At 44.7% G+C, this 22,886-nt stretch overlaps 1 protein-coding gene across 9 annotated transcripts in view; it reads right to left on the bottom strand.

Moving 5' to 3' along the window:
* Positions 1-22,886, bottom strand: part of Da (transcription factor daughterless) — a 113,895-nt gene that overhangs the window by 38,378 nt on the left and 52,631 nt on the right. For 6 of the 9 annotated variants that reach the window (XM_078179454.1, XM_078179450.1, XM_078179452.1 and 3 more), the window contains exon 1: positions 9,888-11,090. The exons of 2 other annotated variants lie outside the window; for them this stretch is intronic. In XM_078179454.1, coding sequence (XP_078035580.1) covers positions 9,888-10,355 — 468 coding nt within the window. In that variant the 5' untranslated portion in view covers positions 10,356-11,090. Of the gene's footprint in view, positions 1-9,887; positions 11,091-22,886 lie in introns of those variants that run through there. One more of the 9 variants, XM_078179456.1, reaches the window with a different exon arrangement.

Genomic DNA, 22,886 nt, shown 5'->3' with positions numbered 1-22,886 from the left:
GGTAGCTTGATGGTGGACAGTCGAATGGCGGACGATTTTAGGGGTAGTTCGGTGGAATTGTTATAAGAGATATCTGGATTGATTGATTTCGGTTCAGAGTTAGATTGCTAAGGCTTGGTAGAGTTATAGCAATTCTTGATAGAGAAGACTTTGAGGGATTTTATAGAGACGTCGAAATGCAAAGTCCTCAGGGACTATAACAGAAAGTACAATGCAACCTAGAGTAGACATAGAAAATCATCCAATTAAATTATGAAAAATATGAATCAACAATATCCTCAAATTCTCCTATCATCATTTTACTTTCGCAATTGACCTATTCATTTTACCCACCACTGCATCAAATCCAAAGTTTGCTGACATATAATCTAATACATCTACTGTTGCAAAAAATATAAGGTCCAAAAAACCTTCAATAAAAATAACTGTGAAAAACCCGCTATCTAGAATCGGAGAACAAAGTAGCAAAGCCACGACATCTAGATCTGCCCTACCAAAGTCACGACACTTAGATCCGAAGAACGAAGCAGCAAAGATACGACACCTAGAGTTGCAGCACAAAGTAGCCAAGATAAAAAGCTCGGACTCCATACGTGTAATCCAAGGTAGCACGGCCAGATAAGTAGACGTCAGCTGCGAGTCGCTCGGATGGTAGGTAGAACTATCGTGCAAAGTGCGGCGGAGATAAATACGGTTAAAATCGACGTGAACAGCGAGGCCCTGAATCGATGACAGGTCTCGGGAACAAGGTATTTAGGGAAAAGTAGGAGCACATAGTGTGTGTAGTCTACAATTGACCTGGAAGGAAGAAGCGTTTAGGTTGCGGGTTACAAGGTAGCTAAGCGTAGGTCGCGGCAGAAGGTAGAGTGCAAAGCAGCTGAATTACAGCCTAGGCGTCCGACTCGCATGATGCCTAGAGGTAGCAGAGTTTATGGGCACGGGTTGCAAAAGACAGAAGACAGCTGAGTTATAGAGTGATTAGCAGACTCGCGGCGAACTTCGTCTGTTGGAGTGAATCGAAGTGTATTATTTATTGACTTCATCCTTGTCTAGCTTGGAGCGACCTCGTGTTAACTTATTTACATTTAAAGTGTATGGTGATTATTCTATCTCATTCATATCTTTTTGCTTCATTCTATTATTTATAATAAAACTAGTGGTCTAGTAATTTTATTTTAATAATTTAATGATTCAGCGACGAAGAAAAATATTAACGAAGAGACAGCTTACACGATTTATTAATATAAAATCCTGGTAATTTCATGATATATTTGAAGAAGAAATATAAATGTAAATTGAAAAGAAATACTAAAGAAGACGTAACTATTATTTTTGATTTATTCTCTTTTTAGTCTTTGATCTCTCGACACCCTTCCGACTACCTCAACCCGCTGCCTGCCTCCGCCATTAACACATATAACGCTTGTCGTTATATACATATCAACTGCATCGAATAAACCGTGCAGTTTATACCGCACCGATGTCGCATTACCGGATAAAATGATTATCGAGCTAATTTTCGGGGATGGCAGTGCGCTATAAACTCGCGGGCGCCCAAGAGAGGGAGAAGACCACTATACTAAATCGTTTCTGCGAAGTATCCAGATTGTGCCGCGGGCGTAACAGCAACTTCGAACTGCAATTATATTTTACGTGTGACTTACGAAGTAGGTAGACTCTGTCGGAGCCGGTCAACGGGACGCTTACCCGGCACTAAACGAGAACAGCGAGACGCTCGCGTCGCGGCGAACCTGATTTATGGATACTGAAGGGAATTATTAGGTAGCCTAAGTCGCGGGCGAAAAATGACGCGATTCGAAACGATCGCGGTTCCGCCAGAAAATATTAATCCGCTGGCCTAATTACGCAACGGCCGGCGCCACGTCCTAACCACGATGGAGGAAGCCAATCCGGCGAAAAGCGAGACAGCTAAATTTCAGCGGATCCGCCGGTGACATACAGGTAATCAAAGCGTACGCGGCGGGTAGGCTGCCAGTTATACCGTCTAGATTTAGGTAGCGATCGCTCAGAGGCGGGAGAGTACCCGTTGACCCAGTATCTACGCTCCCGTAGATCACGGGAACGCGCGCGCGCGCGCGTCTGATCTACGCCGCGCGCGCGGACCCTGGTTTATGGGTTAGGGATTTAGTCGAGGTAGAACCACGGGACAGCGATATAACCGTGCCATTAGGCCCGCGCGTCGAGTGTACGAATAATCTGTATCGAATCGAGACGGGAGTCGATCTCGACGGCGAGAAGCGTGTACCGTCTGGATCTGGGTTACAATGCTAACTGGTTGCCGCCGCTATGACGGCTCCGCGTTTCCGGCTGCTAAATCAGTTCGGCTCTGGCTCGGCACCGGGGGGACGCACACCCCCGTCGGGCCCGGTTCACCGACACACGCGCGATTCGTCTTCCGCCGCGCGACTCCCTTCCACCCGTAAATCTCCGTGCCGCGGTTTAAAAAACCCGTCCGCGGTTTTTCCGTGAGGAGGGGCCAATAAAAATAAGTGGCGAGACGTAAACCGCCCGTCAGCCTGTTGACTCACTCGATCAGAACGCGCCGCTGTCTAGACACGGATACCGCCACCGCGATGTCCCGCGCTTCTTCTCGGCTACCAAAAATTTGTCTCGCTAAACGCGAGCGGGATAGCGCGAACCAGCCATTGTATTCCGGACGGGCGACGGAGAGATTGCGAGAGAGCGACGCCGATGATACCCGACGCGAAATTGGTCACATGCTTTTAGAGCCGCGAGAGCGGAGCGGCTCCATATAAACACTTTCATTGTGAAACAATGGGACGCGGTTCTACCGCGATTCGAGCTCGCCTCGCCAGCTGCCCGTACCCTGAACCGCGCGAGCACTGTGCATCTTTATGCCGCGGACTATTTTTATATGGAGTCACTGTGTAGAAACTACGATTGATTCCTTCGATTGAAATAGAATTATTGTTTAGGTGGGTCTTGGTGGATTCTGAATGGTTTATGAGATTTTTGGGTAGTAGGTTGTTGTATAGAAATTTCTGTGGCAAAGATGAGATTATTGTTCATTTCTTTTGGATCTTGTATGATTTATGCGGGTTTCTGATTTTTATAGAATTTTAAGGAAACTGAAAAGAGAGACGATTATTTTTAAATAAAAGAGACAATGGTTCATGCAAAAATTAAATTTCGGTTTTCAGACGTTTATAGCAATTTTGTAGAAATTTCTGTTTTTATCTAGAATATTGCACTAGAATTGTACTAACATTACAAGAACATCGAACTAAAATGATAGACAAATATTTATAATTTATACAAACTTGTGCTTTTATACAGAAACATTACAAGATTCCTCGCAGTAAAAATTAAATAATTATTCATCGCATTTTTCCGCAATTCTCAGCATCGATCAGATCTACAAAAATTAAATTTCTTTTAGATCTGGTAAATTGTCGATCGGGCAAACAAAAGTCGTTTAACGCGTTATCTAATTATATAATTAAGGAGTCTTTCGCGAGGCAGTAAATTCTGCGCGCCACCCGGTAGATTCCGGCGAACGCCCGCGTTTCTCTTTCCCCCGGCCGGCCTGGGTCTCTCTCTCTTTCTCCTTTTGCACGAAGGGTCGACTCATTCGTCGAGAATGTGATTTAAGCCTGCATAAAAGACGACGGCCGTGCAGAATTACAAGAGGCATGCAGTTCCGCTCGTCGATATACGAAGGAACTTTCCTCTCTTGTCACCGCGCGCGGAATACCGAACGATCGGTTATCGCGTTCTCGCCGCCGGTTTTCTCCGGCCACCCTCTTCCCGTTCAACCCCCCTCTCCTTCCCTCTCTATCACTACTTCTCTCTCGCTCTCTGTGGCTCTTTCTCTCTACGGCTCTCCCTGGGCACCCTTTTCACGAATCCCTCCGGAACGGGAAACTTTTTCCGGGAAAATAAAGCGATTCCCTCCAGACACCACTCCCACCGAAGCTCTCCCGGCACCCTGTTTTTCCGGCCCTACTTAACCCTGCGGCGCTTGCACGCGCGCCCGAATCGCCGACGCCGCCGATTTTTCTGTATTCCGAGGATGATTTGTGCGAATCTCCGGCGCTTGCTGGCTGGCCAGAAATCGGCGAGAAATATCGCTGTACCTCGTAATTAATAGACACCGTGCGCTGAGGGACGGCCGCCTCGGAAATAAACGAGACCGTGATCGCTGTTTTTCCGGATGGTATTTTTTTTTAACGCGTTAGCGACCGGTCGTAAATATTTTTATTATTATAGAATAATTAGTTCACTAACGTTTCTATATTTTTATAATATTAGTATTAGAGAATATCTATTGTAACTATTTTAATTATTTGGACAAGCGTGGAATGTGTCGGATATTTAAAGAATTGTATAATAATATTAGATAATAAATTAGATTATTAGATAATAAAAGATAATAAATTATTGGTCACTATGACAACAGATTCTACAGTAAAGTATTAAGATCGACAGTTTTCTATAAATTCTACTTTTAACCCTAAAACCACCCCTTCCGATTGCCGACAATCGCACAACAATTTTCAACCCCCCTCGATTTTAAAAATAAAATATTTAATTCAGATAAAATGCTCTTTTGGCACTGCAATATATTTTTGCGTACTCTGTAACATACCATCGAAAATAAAATACCTTATCAGTTCGAAATCCTGCGCTTTTTTAAAAAATAAAACATTTTAATCCGTCCAAAAGGAAGGGACCAGTTTTGAAACATTTAAATCGCTGGAAAGGGACACGGTTTTAATTGCTCGTATTTTATTCGATTGTTTATCCAGCTCCCGGTGTCCGAACAGTTTTATTAAGCAGAAAGATCGGCAATGGCGTTTTTCGCGCGGCGTGTCGAAATCAGGCGGGGGACGAGAGGGGGCGGTAGACATTTTAATAAATCGGTGCCGCCGCCGCCGCCGCCGCGGCCATCGAGAATTTAATCGGGAGAACGATCCGCGCTTTTCGCGATTATTGGAGGATAATCACGCGGCCGATGTTCGGAACGAGGTGGCTCGACAATCGGAGAGATGCTGACGGCGATTATAAGCCCCGCGCTTGGAACGCCGCGGGCCACAGAAAGGATAGAAAGGCGTGAGAGACAGAGAGAGACAGAGAGGGAGAGAGAGAGAGAGAGAGAGGGTTCGCGCGCGCACACCACGCCCGTATCCGGAATATTTCATGCGGCATTATGTTTTTTGCCGGGCCCGGCTTTTTCATAATCTTGTCCCCGGGGTTATTATTGCCACTATTAACGCGGTCGGTGAACGCTCGTTAATTTCGCCGGCACCCTTTGCCGGTGACTGGTCACCGAATAAAAAAAAAAAAATCAGAACAAACGAAACGCGTGCCGCGGGAACAACAGAAAACCGGCAACCGCTCCTCCTCCTCCCCCCGTCGCAGTTTTCGACGTTTCAATTTCCATGGTGGGGTGCAGCCTACCGCCGGTCTTTGACCGAAATAAAACGGCGTAATTACGCTGTCGAAAATAAATGTTAAATAAACATCGCGTCTGGAAAACAAATCGGCGCGCCGTTTTTCCGCGCGCGAAATCGCGGCGACGAATTCCCCACGAAAAACTGATCCGCGCGCAGCAGCGGCGACGGCGGCGGCTCTGTTAATGGGGCTCTCCGCCGGGACCGCGAGAGCATCAAAGGCACTTTAATGATCCGCGGAGCTAATTAATATAATTGTCTTCCAGCGAGGCAAGGAGAATCGACATACCGCCGGCCTTATTTATTCCGGCACACGGGAATACACCTGTACCCTCGAAGACGTTCGACGGATCCTTCGTTCTAGGTGTTGCATTAATCGCTGACTGGCTTTTTATTCCACGATATTTTTACAGAAATTTTTCATCTACAATTTTAAATAAAATAAAATTATCTATAAATCAGTGATTGACTAGAATAATTTAGGAATAAAAGGTCTACTGGAATTTAATTAAAAATATAAATTAAATAGGATGCAATTAGCGCGGAGAAATGAATTAAATGGTATCAGATGTCGAATAATAAAATTTTAGGCACACAGATACCGCGCAGTGCTATAGATTAGCGTGTAATGAATAGATAAAAGATTTATCACGGGTCGGAAGTGACTCACCGACTGATTGTGCTTAACTACAATGTTAAGTAATCGTGTGACACTGTTCTTTCGTAGAAGAACGTGAAATGCGTTTCATAATCACAGGATTGCAATTTAATAAACATGTGTATAAATTATGCGTGAAAATTCGATATATAATTTGTACAATGTACATTTAGCCTTCCACGATTTTTAAAAGCATAAAATATGCTCTATGCATTTATGCCTCGTTACACAAACTATATAAATTTATAGTAAATTGTTCTAAAATCTGTCAGAACTGAAAATTTCAATATAAATTCTTCTAAAAATCTATGAACATTCAAATTTCTATTTAAAAAGTTTTACACAAGTTAAATTTGCACTATGTAACGCTATATTATAATATTCTTGTTTTCGCGTTCATATGAAAATATTCTTTTCACCAAAATTTTTATTCCAGGCTTCCGTAAGGGCTCCTTAAAAGACCCTAAAATCTCGGGTTCTAACTTTCCGCGAAAGCAAGCAGAAATTAGGTGCGCCGCCAGCAGTGGCCATTGGTGAGAAAACGTCGGAGGAGCGTCGCGCGCGACAACGGCAGGATTCCAGAAATTCTTCGGCGCGATTCTTTTTTCTCGCCTGCGTACCGCAAGGACGGGCACCAAAGGGGTGTGTTTCCGCGGGATACGCGCGCGTGTGTGCTCGCATGTTTCGTATGCGAGTGTGACCGTCGCCTAATACGTGCCACCTCGGCACATACTAATTAGCTGCGCGAGCGAAACGCGGCGTGAATACGACTCCGCGCGTTGGAGAGACAAACATTAGATACGCGGGCTGGCTCGAAGGCTAGGTCGAGGCTCGCCAGGCCTCGGACCTGCGGAGCCACTTCCTGCTGCCCGATTGTTTTTCGTAACCTCGACGAAGAGTTCCGGTGCTTAATCACGCCGAGAATTTAATGGAAAATTAAAACGGGCCTCTGAACGCGAGAAATCCGGATACGACGAACTGGTCGACGGCGAAAAGCATCGATTAAATCGTAAACGAGAATTGTCTTCAGAAATAGGCAAATATCATCGACGAAATTACTAGAAAAGGGAATTCGGCAACGAGGACGAAACAGTTGTCCCAAAAAAGTCACTTCGAGATTAAAATTGGATTTCATAATTATAATTTTATTTAGAATAATTTATATTGATAAAAACAGAATTAACTTAATTGATGGTGTAATAATAATAATATTGTTTTTAGATTTTGTTATTCAATTTTCTTTATTTTGATTTCATTTAGAATCATAAGGTGATTTTGAATTAATTTCTAGCGATTGAGATTTGTAATTTTAGTTTCATTAAATTATTTCTATTGAAATAAAATAAAAAAAAAGACACTTTTATCTTAAAAATGCTAACACGAGGTTGATCCAGTAAAACAGCCCCTAAAAATCATCCCTGACAAAAGTAAACGTGTCGAACGCGAAGGACGAGTCCTAAAAGAAAAAGGTCAGAGAAACGGCTACCAGTATAATTGCATTAATGGTTCCCGGACCCTGTTCAATAAATATTCGCCGGAAGAACGACGGTCGCGCCTCGGCTATTTTCCTACGGATCCGCCGTAAAACGGGCAAGCAGCTCTCTGCTGGTCGGCCAGCTGGTCTCGCGCAGGTACCAAGGGCAATAATCTTCCGTGCACAATGGCATCGAAGGGATGCTCGGTGCATGCACGGTTTGGAAATTGTTCGTAGGACTTGGCGACAATGGGGGCCGGGCCGAGAAACTGAAGAAAAGGTTCTGTCAGACGGCCGGCCGGTAGAGTTCCCGGCGAATAAACGGGCGGCAAGTGCATCCGGTATGCGCCGCGCCGGTACAATAAAAGTTCGGAACCGGCTCGAAGTCACGTACGGGTACTAAACCGGTCCTAGACCGTCTGGGACTAATCGGCCGGACTCCGCGGCACGGGCCCCGTCCGCGCCTGCTCTCGCACGCACGGAAACGCCGGGAGAGCTCCCGATAGCAGGTACCACAGGTCGATCGTAAAACTGTCCTACCTGTCCCGGACGGTGCCTGCGAATTTTCGCACGAGTCGACGCCAAGGATTAAGTACCCGCGCGAGCTAACAGGTTGCAGCCGCGACGACACCCGGCACACCCCCGATGCACTTTTCCCGCTTCCTCTGATCCCATTCCGATAATTAACCGCTTGCACCGACGATCGGTTAGAGCGAACGCGATTGTAGACGCTGTTTCATTTTGTCGAGAGTTCTGTGAGATTTATTGTATTTATAAAGATTGTCATGATTTTGTATTTTAGAATTTTTGTGTAGACGAGAACAGAAAGAGAGAACAATGGTTTAATTGGTGTCATTTTTAATTCTTTGTATTCGATGCTATTTTATTTTCAAATAGAATTATTTTATTTTTAAATAGAATATGTATTTAAACAGAAATAATTGATTGTTATTCCCAATTTATTTCAATTTGTAATTCTATTTCTATTTATGATTTATTTCTATTTAATTTCTATTTATATTTATGTTTCACTTCTATTTAATTTCTATTCCTATTTAAAATCTATTTCCATTCAATTTTTATTTTTTTATTATTATCCTGGCAATTATCTTCTATTTTGCATAAAGATCCACAGCTCTATAAATAAAATATTTCTTACAGTAAAAATAAAATTACTGTCCCCGACTCTCTATATCTCCTAGTTCTTTCGAAGTAAATAATTGTTCACCCGGCGAACGAAATTATTCACCCGCAGCCGTGTCAACGAAATTGATTATGATAATTGAGCATCGTAGAAACGTCACTTGTTACAAAAAAATATTCGCATGACGGAAGCTTTATTTACGAAGCTGTTTGCGAAGACCTCTTGCGCGCAGAAACAAATTAAAAAGACTCATTAATGCTTGTCCGCGAGCGTGTCTTTCTCGCAAAACAGATCAACACAGTCTTAGTAAATCGCGTAGATATTATAATAAAAATCGTGGGGATAGGTCTCTCTGTTTACCTCGAACCAGCGCGCTGCAATGATTAGTCACCGGACCGGTACACATTAACGTACACACAACGCGCGTGTAGCTTAATTTTATTGCTCGTTCGACCCACATATGCAACAACCTATCTACCTTTTATTTTTTGTTCTGCTGGAATATTGTTCCGATAGATCAGGTAGATCTATTAAAATGTCAGGCCGGCATAATTTAACGCCGGTGCAACGCGATTATGGTCTATCGCGATATTAAATCGAATTACGTTTGATAAATGTTACAATTTTAGTCACCGTAATTATTGCTTCGTGCGCGAGATAGGGAGACCTTAAACGCTTGCGTCAGTCACGAAATATTTCAAACGGGGGGTTGTAGAAAAATTCAGCAAAATAGGCTAAGGATAATTTCTACCGATTTAACGAAAATTTATTAGATATTGAAGACTGATTAAATTAATTAAATAATTGAGAAAATTCTTCACCTGCTAGGGCTTAATCAGTATAAATTTAAACGAAATATATTGAACGTAAGAAAATTGATGAAATAATTCAAATAGACCAGAGAATTCTTTAGATATTAATTTAAGAATATCATCAATTTAGTAGAAATATTTTGAAGATCAGAAAATTAATTAAATAATTCAAACAATTTAGAAAACCCTTCGAATATTAATCTAAGCCTAGCATCGAGCTAGTAAAAATATATTGACCATCAGGAAATTAATAAAAAAAGTAAAAAATGATACAGAAAATTCTAGTGGTCCGGCGACAATTCATAAATAAGTCCTGGAAGAACGAGTCTCGGGCCGCCATCAATCACAGTAAATAAACTTTTACCCCGCTCTCCTGTCCGCTGTAATGGCTCCAGTATCCAGGCGACGGCACCGACGATACGCCGGGCTGCATCATGGTGCCGCTTCCGGTCAAATTGCCGGGACTGGCCGCCTGGTACTGATCCACGTTCAACTGGCCGATCGATCGGCTCGGGCTCCTCGAGCTTGTCGCCGTCATTCTCGCGCGGCCGCATACTTGCAGAGGACTGGACGGTCCTCCTCCTCCTGTCCCTGGACCGAGCCTCGCCTGTCTCATTTGCACCTGCGGCACCTGCACGCACGCGATCTGACCGTACCGCGCGGCGACTTTGGCCTGCTCGGTCGCGTGACCGGCCTTCGCCTCGACGCCGAAGTCGCTCAGCCTGAAGTTCTGCTGATTCATCCTGAAGTCCGGGTTCTTCTTGAAGCCGCGCCCCCCGTCCCCGGCTTTCTCCCGTATCGGAATCAAACGGTTCTTCTGCTTCGGGTCCATGCTGCCGGCGAATTAGACTTTCAAATAACGACGAGGAATTTAATCATCCCGGCCACCGCCTCTCGATGATCCCCCGTGTACGCCGAGCAACGACACACCTCTGACCAACCAGCTGCGTTCGTTAAGATGTCCGGATGCTGGGTTCGAACGCCGTACGATCGCTCGGCTCTCGGTCGGTTTTTCTAAAGAAGATGCCGCATCGACGGTAATTGGACGGGATCTTCAAACGCGCGCCAACGATCGCAAACTATTTCGGATCGATGCGACGACGAGATTCCTGCGAATTGTTCCACGAACACCGATATAATCGCTTGGAATGTTTGCTCAAACTTCGGCCAACTGTCCTAAACGAGAAGTTGAGGAAGAAACTTGGCACTACCGTGTTTGAGAAGAAGACGATTATTACGTTGAATTAATCACGTCCAATTATTTCAAACATCCCCGCACAAAATAAAATAGATTTGTTATAAAGTAGATTCGCCGCACTATGGATTCGAGCACTGTTCATCGAACATATGGAAACGAATTCCAGATTAACACCGAGTCAACAGAGTCCTGCGTTCGCACACTGTCCACGGCACCGCGATCGACTGACTCTTCCACCAGCTATCGATCCTATCGAGCACGGAGCTTATCATCGTCGATCCCGTCATGCCAGTTTCAGGGCAGAGCCACGACTCTTGAACGTCTTCCAAAAGCTCTGTGCCCGCGGTTGCCGGCGCATCGGTCCGCATCCGTGGAAATTATGCAAAGTCGCGAGATAAATTTGTATCCGGCGTGTGCAACGCCGAGGATAAACAATCTCGCGTAGGACGATCGGGCTCTGTCTCTCTCTCTCTCCCCCCCCAACTCCCCCCTTCCTCTTCCCTGTGCCCCCCTCTGTCCCACCCCTCCCCCGGTTGCCGACTGTACAGGCGTTTAATGCAATTTATCGCTGCAGGAACTGGGATCGCTCGATTCGCAGCCGACGTTCCCTCGTTATTCGGTTAAAACGCGCGAGTCGGTTCGGCCCGAGCCAGCTACGATGATCATTAATCAGCGCGCACGCGGAAAGTACAAGATACCCGTGTGTCCCGGTACTCCCTTCGATTTGAATTCCTCGAATCGCTCCGCAGGCCTCTCTCGACGAACCGACGCCGCCGCCGCCGCCGCAGCCGGCGCACCGTTTTCGAACAATACGTTTAACGAACTAGCTATTTCCGCGGCGCGCCGCTTTCACGAGCGCGAAAATAATCCGTCGGCTTCTGTTCGCGATGATTGAGAACTCTGGCCGCGTGCGGGCGGGGCTCAAACCCGGGCAAACCGTGCCAAATCGTTGGTGTTCTTGGCGACAATGTTCGCGCGGGATACTGGATACGTGTACGAGAGAGATTGTAGGGCGGAGATAGGCGGCGATGTACGCGCGCTCTGGCAAACCGCTTCAAACGAGACGATCGTCCACGGCTAATTTTGAGACGAACGCTTATTGTCCGACGGACCGACAGAGTGGTGTAATAGAGATCAGGGCGATCTCAGTGGTTTGCGTTAATCGTTCGAACAATGTCCAATAACCACCAACAATATCAAACTATATTCTTCAGTTTCCAACACTGACTCTGATTCACTGATTCTTTCACAAGTAGAAAGAGTCTTTCAAACCGTAGAAATTACAAGCAAGTTGATCACACTTTAATAATATAGTCTGTGAAACAAGCTTCAACCAGGTCAAACAGGAATTAATCACCAAAAATGTTCCTCCTTGATCCTTTCACACAAAGGAAGACAGTACTTAACGCCACCAACAAGTAGATTAAGGAAGAGTTACCGAGATTATTAAAGTTGGATAGTAAAGTCTTGCAGACGATCTTCAACCACGTCAAACTTAACCACGAACTATGTTCCTCCTTGATCCTTTTATAGAAAATATAAACCTGCTCGATCTCGATGCAGACTGGATGGTAAATGGTGGTCGAATTGATCGATGGTGTCCAACGATGTTTAAACAGTCTTCAACGATGTTCAAACAGTGTCCAACCTCGCCAAACCAAATCTTGCTGAAAACCGTATCCTCGCTGACCTTGCGGTATCCTCTCCGATCCAAAGGCGAAAAATATACGCAAATGGCCCGGAAATCGACAGCAGTTGCAAAGAAACGTCGGACGCGTTCGATACGGTACGAGCCGACGACGGTGTCCCTCTCGGCGAGTATATATCAGCTCTCGGCGCGTAGTCGCGTGCAGCGTCTCGCCGCGGTAACAATCGCGAGAGGATTAGAAGGCCTGGCGACGGGCAGCTGGTTCGCCAGTAGAGAGACGACTGGTTTTGTTGCTCGGCTCATAAGCTACGCGCGCGGCGCACGGAGCCTGGGTCCAGCAAGCGTGTGTTACCCCTCCACCGCACGGTTGTTTCCCCGTGCAAGTAGAAACGCGCGCGCTCGTGTGCAAAACCTTCTCTTCGCTTCTCTTAGACTGTACTCTCGACAGTGTATGTGTGTGTCTGTGTTTGTGTGTACCCGTTTCCGCGCGTCCCGTGTATGCTGCACAGCACGGTCCGCGCGCGTTGCACTCGCCGCGCGCCAGTTGCAGTTTCTCGAAGTTCGCGGAACACCGATAAGAATTTCATGGGGCACGCCGCCGCGTTCCCCCCGCGTCACCCCTCGCGCCACGGTGTCGACCAGGCAACTATTTTATCCGATGTCTCTCTCTCTCTCTCTCGCATCGCGCCCTCCCCCCTCATTAGGATCGCACGAGTCAGGTGACCCGCGCTAGTCCGAGACGAGGATTTCTTTTTGTTCGAGCCAACGAGAGAATCCGTTTCCGCGAACGTTGATGACTTTTCGTTTGTCTTGGCGCTCGCACCGGAATACACGCGAGTGTTTATTGAGAGATTACGCGTGGATCGCTGGTGGGATTCGCGACTACCGGTGGAACGTTTATGGAAATTTTCGTTTCGTTGCTCGTGCTGCTGCACGTCGTGTTCTCTCTCTCTCTCTCCCTCTCTCGCTCTCTGCCTTTGCCGACGCTGATTTATTGGGCCGATCGCGGAGCAGGAAATCCACGCGAGGCTCTGCGCGCTGTTAGTTTGACAGCGATATTTAGGATTTATAAGGCCGTAAAGATTGACAAGTCGCGGTGACGAGCCGCGGGCGATTAGTTGCTTCGATCGGGGAGATTGTGGACGAGATGCGCTTTTCGGACGATGCGAGAGCTTCTTGCTTCATTAGATACCTTTTTGCATCGAAAATTGATACTGCTTTTTTGGAAATTTAATTTTATGATCTTCGTCGTAGATAAAGTATAAAAGAGAAAAATTGCAATTTTTTAGTATCAAATTCTTGATACATCGACTTTAAATAGCGAAGTGTAGACAACACTCCAGACTAATTTATTATATATATTTATCTAGAAAACAAATTGCACAGGATCTTTGGCTAAGAAAAGAAAGAAACTTTAAAAAGTTAAAAATAATGACAAGGGGTTAAATAAAGTCTCGCAACCGTTTTAAATCGACTCGAACTACCGAAAGAAGAATATACATTTCCTACATCATTGTACAATTTTTGCCAATTTATAAGATCGCGGAAGAAAATGTCGAACACCCGCAGCAGCCGGTCGACGAAGAGTAACAATCGTGGATCCGTCGACGACGGTGTCCAAAAACAATCCGGCCACGATAACAGTTCTTCGTCTCGTCGGAGGCCGACGCAGCTTCCGAGAACTCCGTCGAGCGATTCGGTGCGAGTGGGTGGTCGCTCGCGCGGCTTTGTCGCGAGTGTATCTCGATCGAGAGCGTTCCTCTTTCTCCCTGCCGGCGCGGCCCCCCCTCGCCCGGCCATCCCTCGTCGGGCCGACGAACGACGGGGGCTCTCTCTCGACGGAGGAAGAAGAAGACGTTTCGAGGCGTGTAAACGCGCGAAGGGTCTCTCTCTCCCGCCTCGCGCTCGCTCGCGCGCGCGCGCGCGCTTGCGGCAGATTTATTCCGGAACGCGCTGGCCATCGTCAAAAAGACGAGTGTGTATATTGATTCATTGGTCGGCGAGCGTTGTTTTGCCCAGCGCTATCTCACCTCCCTCTCCCCCCCCCCCCCCCCCCGGGCGTTCGTTCCCCGCGCGCGCATTAATCGCGATATCTTAATCGGATGTTTCTTCCCTTTTTCTGTCGGGGGTCAAGTACCTCGGAGCGCTCGAGTCGCGGAGCTCGATTGGAAAACGAAGCTGCGAGCCGCTCCGTGCAACCGGGCGAGGCTACCGATTGGCTGCGATTTTTAAAAAATTCTAAGGAAAATTTTAAAATTTTAAATAGCAGTCTGACTGGTCGAATAATTTTTCTGAGATTTTTCGAAGCTTTTTAAAGCAATTTCCCTTAATTTCACAGTGGTATTTAATTTATTACAACATTCCTAGCATCAAGAATTATTAAAGCAATAAATATAGATATTTATTATAAACCTACCTCTTTCAATTAATTTTATATTTTATATTCCTTGAAGTTATATATCTGCTTTTATCAAAGAATCGTTCGATTTCTTTATGCAGGCACGCGCTTCGGCAAGAATTGCGAAGAAATGTTTATTAATAGATTCTATTATCTTGTAAATTTCGTGACGTAGCTTTTATTAGTCGCTTTTAGACCACGCCAGATTCAGCGTGATTATGTGGGCTCGCGCGGGTTTGTTCTAGCTTTACCGTTTGATTCGTGTAATTTATTGCGCCGTTGGTACTTGTTGCTTGCGCGACGACCATTTGCACAGAGACTCATTATACAATATACAAGATAACGAAGACATCTTTTAGACACAACGTATACTAATTGCTCCCTCTCTCTCGCGATGCGTACCGCACCGCGCCGTTGCTCTCGTACGTACTCTCATTTACAGAGTGGCCGATTACTTCGTTATCAACCATTAACCCCCGGGGGACTTTCGCGGGGTAGATTTCTATCGCGCGTAATATTCGTAGCCGTAACTGCCCGTCGACGTCGCTGCCTCGTAAATAAATAAATGTATAATCGGAGAACGCGATAAATACCACGCGAACGTAAATATTTACGTTTGAACATGACATTGTGGTCGAAGGGACATTGGTCTTGCAATATTCATAATATTTATTTTAGAGAAAAGAAATTAATAAATTTAATTTTTATAATTTTTATTTCATTTATTATATCTTGTTTATTATTTTAGTATTATTATATTAATTTTATTTCAATATCATTATATCTATTTAATTTTTTTAAAAAGTTCGAGATATTAGAAATAAATTAAAAGTCGACCTCATAAAAATCAACTCTATATTCTAAAAATACTCCGAAAAATTGATAACAGAAAAAGGTTAATCAACGATTGATTGTATGCGGAATCACGTGTACACCGTCGCCGGTTATTTTGAAAACTGAAATCGTACGATATATGCGCGATTGTAACAGCACACCGGTCTCTCGCTATATGTATTGTATCATAACTACTTCGATGACCGCAGCTTATGTTTACGGTGGTCATGTTTCATCGGTAGACTGCGGATGTTTATGCATTTACGGCATATTTGACGCGCGCGCGGCACGACTACAAAATAATCGTTGCGAGCCTACGATATCGGTCGGACATGTCCGAATCCCGTGAACAGAGGAGAAAAGACAGAGTTCCCCGATTTAATGGGCGGCCTTCGAAAATTTCTTTCCTTAGTGCGCGCGGGATCGCGTAAACATCCGCAGTCCGCGCATCAAAAGACCCGCGGATGTTTATGCATTTATGGTATTCTCGCGCGTAGCGACCGCGAACGTGGCTGCGCTAAAAACCGGCCGAATTCTTGCTGCACGCTGCTCCGCGATTGTCTCGGAAAGGAGAACAAGTACGCGAGGCGCTGATATTTTAACCCTTTGCGCTCGAAGGGATGGTAATTGTAAATTTTATATTATTTTCTTGACTTCTATTTTAGTTGACAAAGTGTATATGAATTATTTTATTTACCGCGGGAGAAATAAAATAAATAAAATAAAGCGAACCAAACAGATAAAACAAATATAGTCTAATAATAATATTACAAAAATATAAAAATAATTGATTTAATTATTTTACAACAATAGGAATATTTACAACCAAATGACCGTAATCAGTAAAGTATTAAAATGCTTCAAAAATATTTCTGAAATTTTTATTTAGACAATAGACTTGAACTGAGGGATGCAATAAGATGACCGAAAGGGTGCCATCACTATAGCACCAGTTATCTACAGTTAAGTGGATCGCAAGATCCCGCATCAGATTCGCGATCCATCGATCTCGGTGCGGAACGACAGCCGAACGACTACGGGTCGTGCGTCGAGGGATGAAAATACCCGGCGCACGATTCATTGAAAGCCGTTGTACTCGAAGTCGGCGGCGAGGAGACGCTCTTCTCTCCGGTGCATCGTTGCATCTCCCGCGCGGCGATGGTCGCGGAGAGCTACAGAAATAGTTTCGGTACCGGAGAGCGGGCTCTGCCGAGCGATTTTCGGGGCGGGGGCGTGCACGTTCGGGCCGCGCGGCGGCGGCGCGCTAGAAAGAGAGACGGGCGAACGAAGAGAAAATAGGAGCGGGAGTTACGAGTTACGCCGGAAAACGCCGGATTATGTGTGTTTAACCCCCCACTTCCGAAAGGCCCGGGAGTTATGTTTGAGCACGAAAAGTAAACTTCGACTTCGTGGCGACGCGAGGCGCTTTGCCGAGGATTAGGCGCGGAGAGGCACCATCGATGTACTACTCTCCCTCTTTCTCTCTCTCCCTCTCTCTCTCTTTCTCTCACTATTTCTCTTGCTCTCTCCGTCTTCCTTTCTTTTACTCTCTCTCTTGCTCTCTTACTCTCTCCGTCTTGCTTTCTCTTTCTTTCTCTTTCTCTCTCTTTCTCTCTCTTGCTCTCTTTTCCTCTCTGTGTTCCTCAGCCTTTGTCCCGACTTCCTCGCGCGCCCTGGGAATCGATTCATCCGCGCAGACCACCGCCGTGTGTCTCGGGAATCTCCGGTTCCTCGCGCTATCCGCCGCGAGGAGAGACAGAGAGAGAGAGAGAGAGAGAGAGAGAGAGAGAGAGCCCGAGAAACAAAGGGTAGGATATCCTTCGGGGCTGATCTAATTGCTCTAATTCAACCCTCGCGTCTCTCGCCCACTCGTTTTTGACCCCGTTTCCAGGCCGCTCTGTTGCCTTCTTACCGACGGCCTCGGAAAGTGGCCATTGTCCTTTGTTTCAGACCTCCAGCGGACGTTTTCAGAGCCGTCCTTCTGTCTTCATTGGAATTTTAGATTTTTTTGCGGGGTTGGAGGATTTTTCTGTTTTGAGAGGATTTTTTAATCGCGAGGATTGCGATTGGTTTGCTTTTTTTGGTGTATTGGGGTTGGTTTTAACATCTGTTGAAGAGAATGATTGTTTGGATAGTGGAGACTCGGTTGCAATTGTTTTGTATTTTTTGGGAACTGTTTTGTATTTTTTGAAAATCGTTTTGTATTTTTGGAGAATTGTTTTCTATTTTTTGTGAATATTTTTAAAAGAAATTTCACACGCTTTTGTACCTTTTCACAAATAATTTTATACCTTTCAGGCAACAATATTGCACCTTACGACTCTCTACCTTTCCATAAACAATCGGCCACCTCCAAGTCCATTACCAAGAAACCAAAGTGAGATATAAAACTACGAATATTTTACCGAAAATTTAAGGTTTTTATTTGAGAAAAAAATCTGATAGCCGTCTTCTACCTAATCAACCTGCGGTACCAAGACTGTTAACATTTTAATAAAGACGAGCCCTGTCCCAGGAGGCTCGTAGGCGAAGGAAGATCACCGAAGAGCACGGTCGACGGTAGCAAACTCGTTAACGCGATTTCTGTCTGATAAGGCGCGGCCTTTAATGTCTCGTTAGCAGCCGCATGATTTATTATACGGCGGATCGTGCAATTTTATAGATTCTCGAAGGGAATCAATGCTACGGAAACATTGTCGAACGGCCCGCGGAGTCCCGTTTGCACAGTTGCTCGGGCCAAGGTTAGGCTCTCGTCGCGATGGAGAACGTGATAAGCTCTCGATTTGACGATGAGCTCGAGGACGACGACGACGACTTGGATCGACGAGCAAGCGGAGCCAATCTCTCGTCTTGTACAACTATGTATCTACTTTAAAAACTATCGTTTGTTCTTGTTATAATTATCGTATGTCGACTAGTCAAAGGTTTCGACAGAAGCAATTGAAATTCCTCGTCAGCTAGTCGCGCTGAGAAGGTTCGCTTCGCTTGCGCTTAAAATAGCTTCCTCGAGATTTAATACGACGAAATTTTAGGAGCAAGGATCGTCGTCCTTGTTTTAATATCCTCGGGAAGGTACGGGTTCCGATCAAATTTCGGGCGTCGCGTATCGAGATCGAGTTTCGAACGAATCTTCGACATCTTTAGATATTGCTTTCTTCTGAAGAAACGTACTTGTTCGAAAATATCAAAATATCGTTTATACCCGTCGCTACATTTCCTAGTAACTGTCCGGATCGATTGGAAGATGCTTCTGTTTTAGAATCAATTATTCTTGGAACATACCTAGTTCAGGCTCGATTTAAAAAATGTGTATTTAAGTGGATCACGAGGTTGAAAATCTCTTTGAAGATTGTTACTTTAAAAAATATTTCGAAGCGTTGAAAAACAATTATATAGAAGTTTGATTTATTATATAGAATATAGTATTGATTATATAGAAATTTACTTTAGTTTTATAAAATAATAAAGTCTGATGTTTAATACAAAATAATTCTTTAATACAAAATGATTCTTCCCAAAGAATTTCGCAGAAAAATTAAAAAGGCGCAAATTATTAAAAAATAACTGTCTTCGATGAAAAGTAGACAACCTGAATTCTCGAATAATTTTATTACAAAATTCCCAGCCCTCGGAAAGCACAGAATAAAAAGCAATTAAAAACAGCAAACCAGAATCGTCGAACAATTTCCTAAACAAATTCCTACCCCCAAAAATCACAAAATTAATAATCGATTCCAATAAAAAATATCTTAATAAACCTCTAACTGTACAAAAATTAGCAAAAATAGTCCGATAAAAATTCGGAAAGCCTCAGCGAACAATTATAAATTCCCTTAGAAAAAGCAGAGATTGTGGAAACAAAAGTGCGCGCGATTTTTATAGAGTCGCAGTAAAATCGAGCGAAAAAATTCTCGGCGAAAAATTTCGCCGCGATAGCTAATGTCGGGTGGCGATCCCAATCGGGGAATAGTTCGGTCGACGTCGATATTTCGGTTTCCCGGCGGCGGGCGGGTTAAACCGCCGCCTTCGTTTAACCGCCGATATTTGACGGGGGCCGCTGCTTGGACTTGCAGTGGCCGGTGTGCATCCGCTTTCCTACCTGTTGCACGTCGCCGGGCCAGTTTTTCCTCGGATTTACCTCCCCGGCGGCGCGCTCTCACCCCTCCCCCCCCTCCCTCCACCACTTTTGCGCCGCTACACGCCGCGGGGGTGTGGGGATCTCGTGGACGCTTTTTTCCGGCGACGGCGGCGGTGGCTGGATGAATTTTTATCTTGCGCAAGACTCTCCTCGAATTTGTCATCCTCTTAATCTCTCCTATCTCTATCTCGGAGTTTCGCGCCGTAATTCCTTAATCTGCCATTGGGAACCGGACCAGCGCTGGGGAAACGATTCCGTCGCTGGAACGTTTCCTCTTTAACCCCTTACCAAATATTTAATATTATATATAATAAATTATACTAATAAATTGCGTAGGAGAGACGAGATACCTTCTTTTCACGTCTTTTTGATTCAATAGAATTTTAATAGAATTTTACAGATATTTAAAAAATTGTGGATGATAAATATATGCATAAAAAAATATATAGTAATATTGTAGAATATCTTAGGTGAATATAATACTAAATAAGAATTAATAAAGCGCACATGTGCAACGTACAAAATTTCTTTCCAAAGCGTATTGAGTAACCAAAGTTCTACAATGTATAGTAAGTATGGACACTATTCTGCTCCTTTAAGATTAAATAAAATTCTAATCCTTGTCAATAATATTTAAGTCTCCAAATTTAAGAATAAACATTACTCTTCTGACCTGTTTAAGAAATTATTGCAATTGAAAAATGTCTAACCGCAGTGACTGTGAAGAAAATGGTATATTAAGGGGTTGGTATCAAGAATCCAATTACTAGAATCTAATACTGTCTATAAATCCTGGAATACCTCGTCGTTACTGTCGCAAATAAATAAATCTAGCCAGCCGTAAACAATTAAACTATTACATGGTAACGAGTCAACGTCGAATTTTTACAGAAGAAAATAGAAAATGCCATCTCCATTCGATCGTCTCACTGGACTCGCAATAAAAAAATTAATCGGCATTTAAAAATTCTTCCAAGCCTAACGAACATTTGAATTCGCCTAGCGTCGTCGCGAATGAAATCCGTCGGCCGTTAATAAGCAATAAAGCCGCGTCAACGGGTTATGAAATGCGTAACACAACGGCCGCTGTTACGCGGCGACGGAACGAGGAACAGGTTTTTAATTTCGATCGTGGTTTACGCAATCGATCGGCAGTCGTCCGCGCGGGATTTCGCGAGGAAAAGCGACACAAAACGGGGATCGGCATGCGTAATCGAGCCGCCGCCGCTGCTCGGCAACGAGCAACAGCCGCGCGTACCTCCGGAATCGGCTCGGAGCCGGTTGCTCAACGAAAACTAGTACCGCGTACCACGTTGCCCCGGCTAGGTGCCTAATCGTACACCTTCACCTAGATATCTGCTCGACGACGACAACCGTACCCTTTCGAATCGGTTACTCGTGTTACGCCTTGCCGCGATCCGAACGCGACAACGATTCGATTTCTGTGGGACGCCGAGCAACACTCGATTACAACGCGGCTTGTTTACCAGGCCTGCCTTCCACCGACGAATAACTCGCGGCTGTTCACCCCTATCACGCCACGGCGATGCCTTTCGGTTCAACCCCGTTTCTTGCGGAATATTCGCGATTTATCGCCGAGGCGATTATTTATTGATCGGAGGGGAGGCGACACCTTTACCAAAAAAGCGAAGATAAGACGTCTGGAAATGCCCAAGGAAAAATTCACAAAATCGCGATAAAAAAATGGAGGTAAAAAACCAAAATGGAGGTAAGAAACCAAAATGGATTCTATAATATATAAACAAAGATATTTGAACGAAAGAACCAATCTAGAAAGAGAGAAAAGTGATCTAAAAATTCGCAAAATTGAGGAAAATAAAGCGATATAAAAATCGTCGAAATTAAAGGACGAGAGTCGAGACAAAAATCCAAGATAAATCTAAAAGATGACTGGAGGTTGTCAGAAGCGATCGGTAGGAATAGCATCTCGAGTTCCGCTCGTCGTGACGACAGAAATCAGAAACGGTTCTCGCGACGTCTTCGAATTTCGTCACGCGACACCGTCCGCTAGCTTCGTCCGCGCCGGAGAGAGACGGTCGCCGAAGAATGGTGTCGCATGGTGTTTCGCGGAAAATATTATTTCACGTACGGTATGACTCTGTGCGCATGTAACGCGCCTCGCTATTTCTCTTATTTCCCCTGTCCGTGTTCCCCTACCACGGTGTAGCCGAGGGAACAGTGTTACGTTGTCGACGGCGGCAGGCAGTCTGGCCAGTTTACTCTTCAGCGGCTAGAGAGCCTTCCGCCCCGTCTCTCTCTCTCTCCTCCTCTCCTCGTTTCTCTCCGTAAACGCGCGCCAAGCTGTCTTCCTCGCTCGACAACCGGTCCCCGTCCCTTTCCTTCTACGCGCACGGCCTATTCCTCGCCGCGTTGACCGCCTCGGCGAGTCGTGTCCTTGTCGCGCCGATCTCAGGTAAGCGCTTACCTGTACAACGCGATCCTCCCCTCTCTCTCTCACTCTCTCTCTCTCTTCGACTCGACGCGGCTCTCTACTACACTACCATAGTCCTCTACGGAGTCCTTTAAAACCGGTACAGCTCGAGCAGAAAGCCGATCGAACACGCCCTTATTCTACTACGATCCGGGAACGGATGCTTCAAGACTTTTTTCGTCAGACGTTCACTCGGCTCTGCATAGTTTTCAATTGTTACGGCAGAGTGGTTGTACAGGCGTATTTTTTGATTTTTATTTAGGTTGGAGAATTTGTTCGTTTAGTTGAGGGAGAGGAAATGTTTGTAGCACTGGTTGTACTAGGATTTCTTTCGTTACTGCGCTGATTTATTTTTAATAATTTCCGTGATCAAATGGAACTATTTTTGTTCCTGCTATGCCTTAATTTAAGTTTCTTTATCATTGTTAATTTTGTTAACTGTATATTACAATTCTAATTCCATAACTAGATGTTTAAAACGAGAAAGAATGATTTGGAGCTACTCTACTATATAAATTCATTTATTTTAGTATATAAAGTAAATAGAATCATTAATATCATATTCCCATATCACAAACATTAAAATATCTATATTTATATAAATTTACTTTTTTACCACATTCATTCATCCTATTTTCTTCAATATAAATTATTAAAGATACTCAGCGAGAATGATATTTTATTAGAGCAACGAT

This window comes from Augochlora pura, chromosome 4 (assembly GCF_028453695.1).
Source record: "Augochlora pura isolate Apur16 chromosome 4, APUR_v2.2.1, whole genome shotgun sequence".
Classification (NCBI taxonomy): domain Eukaryota; kingdom Metazoa; phylum Arthropoda; class Insecta; order Hymenoptera; family Halictidae; genus Augochlora; species Augochlora pura.
The sequence above is the reverse complement of the archived record's forward strand: the minus strand, read 5'-3'. Positions and strand labels throughout refer to the sequence as shown.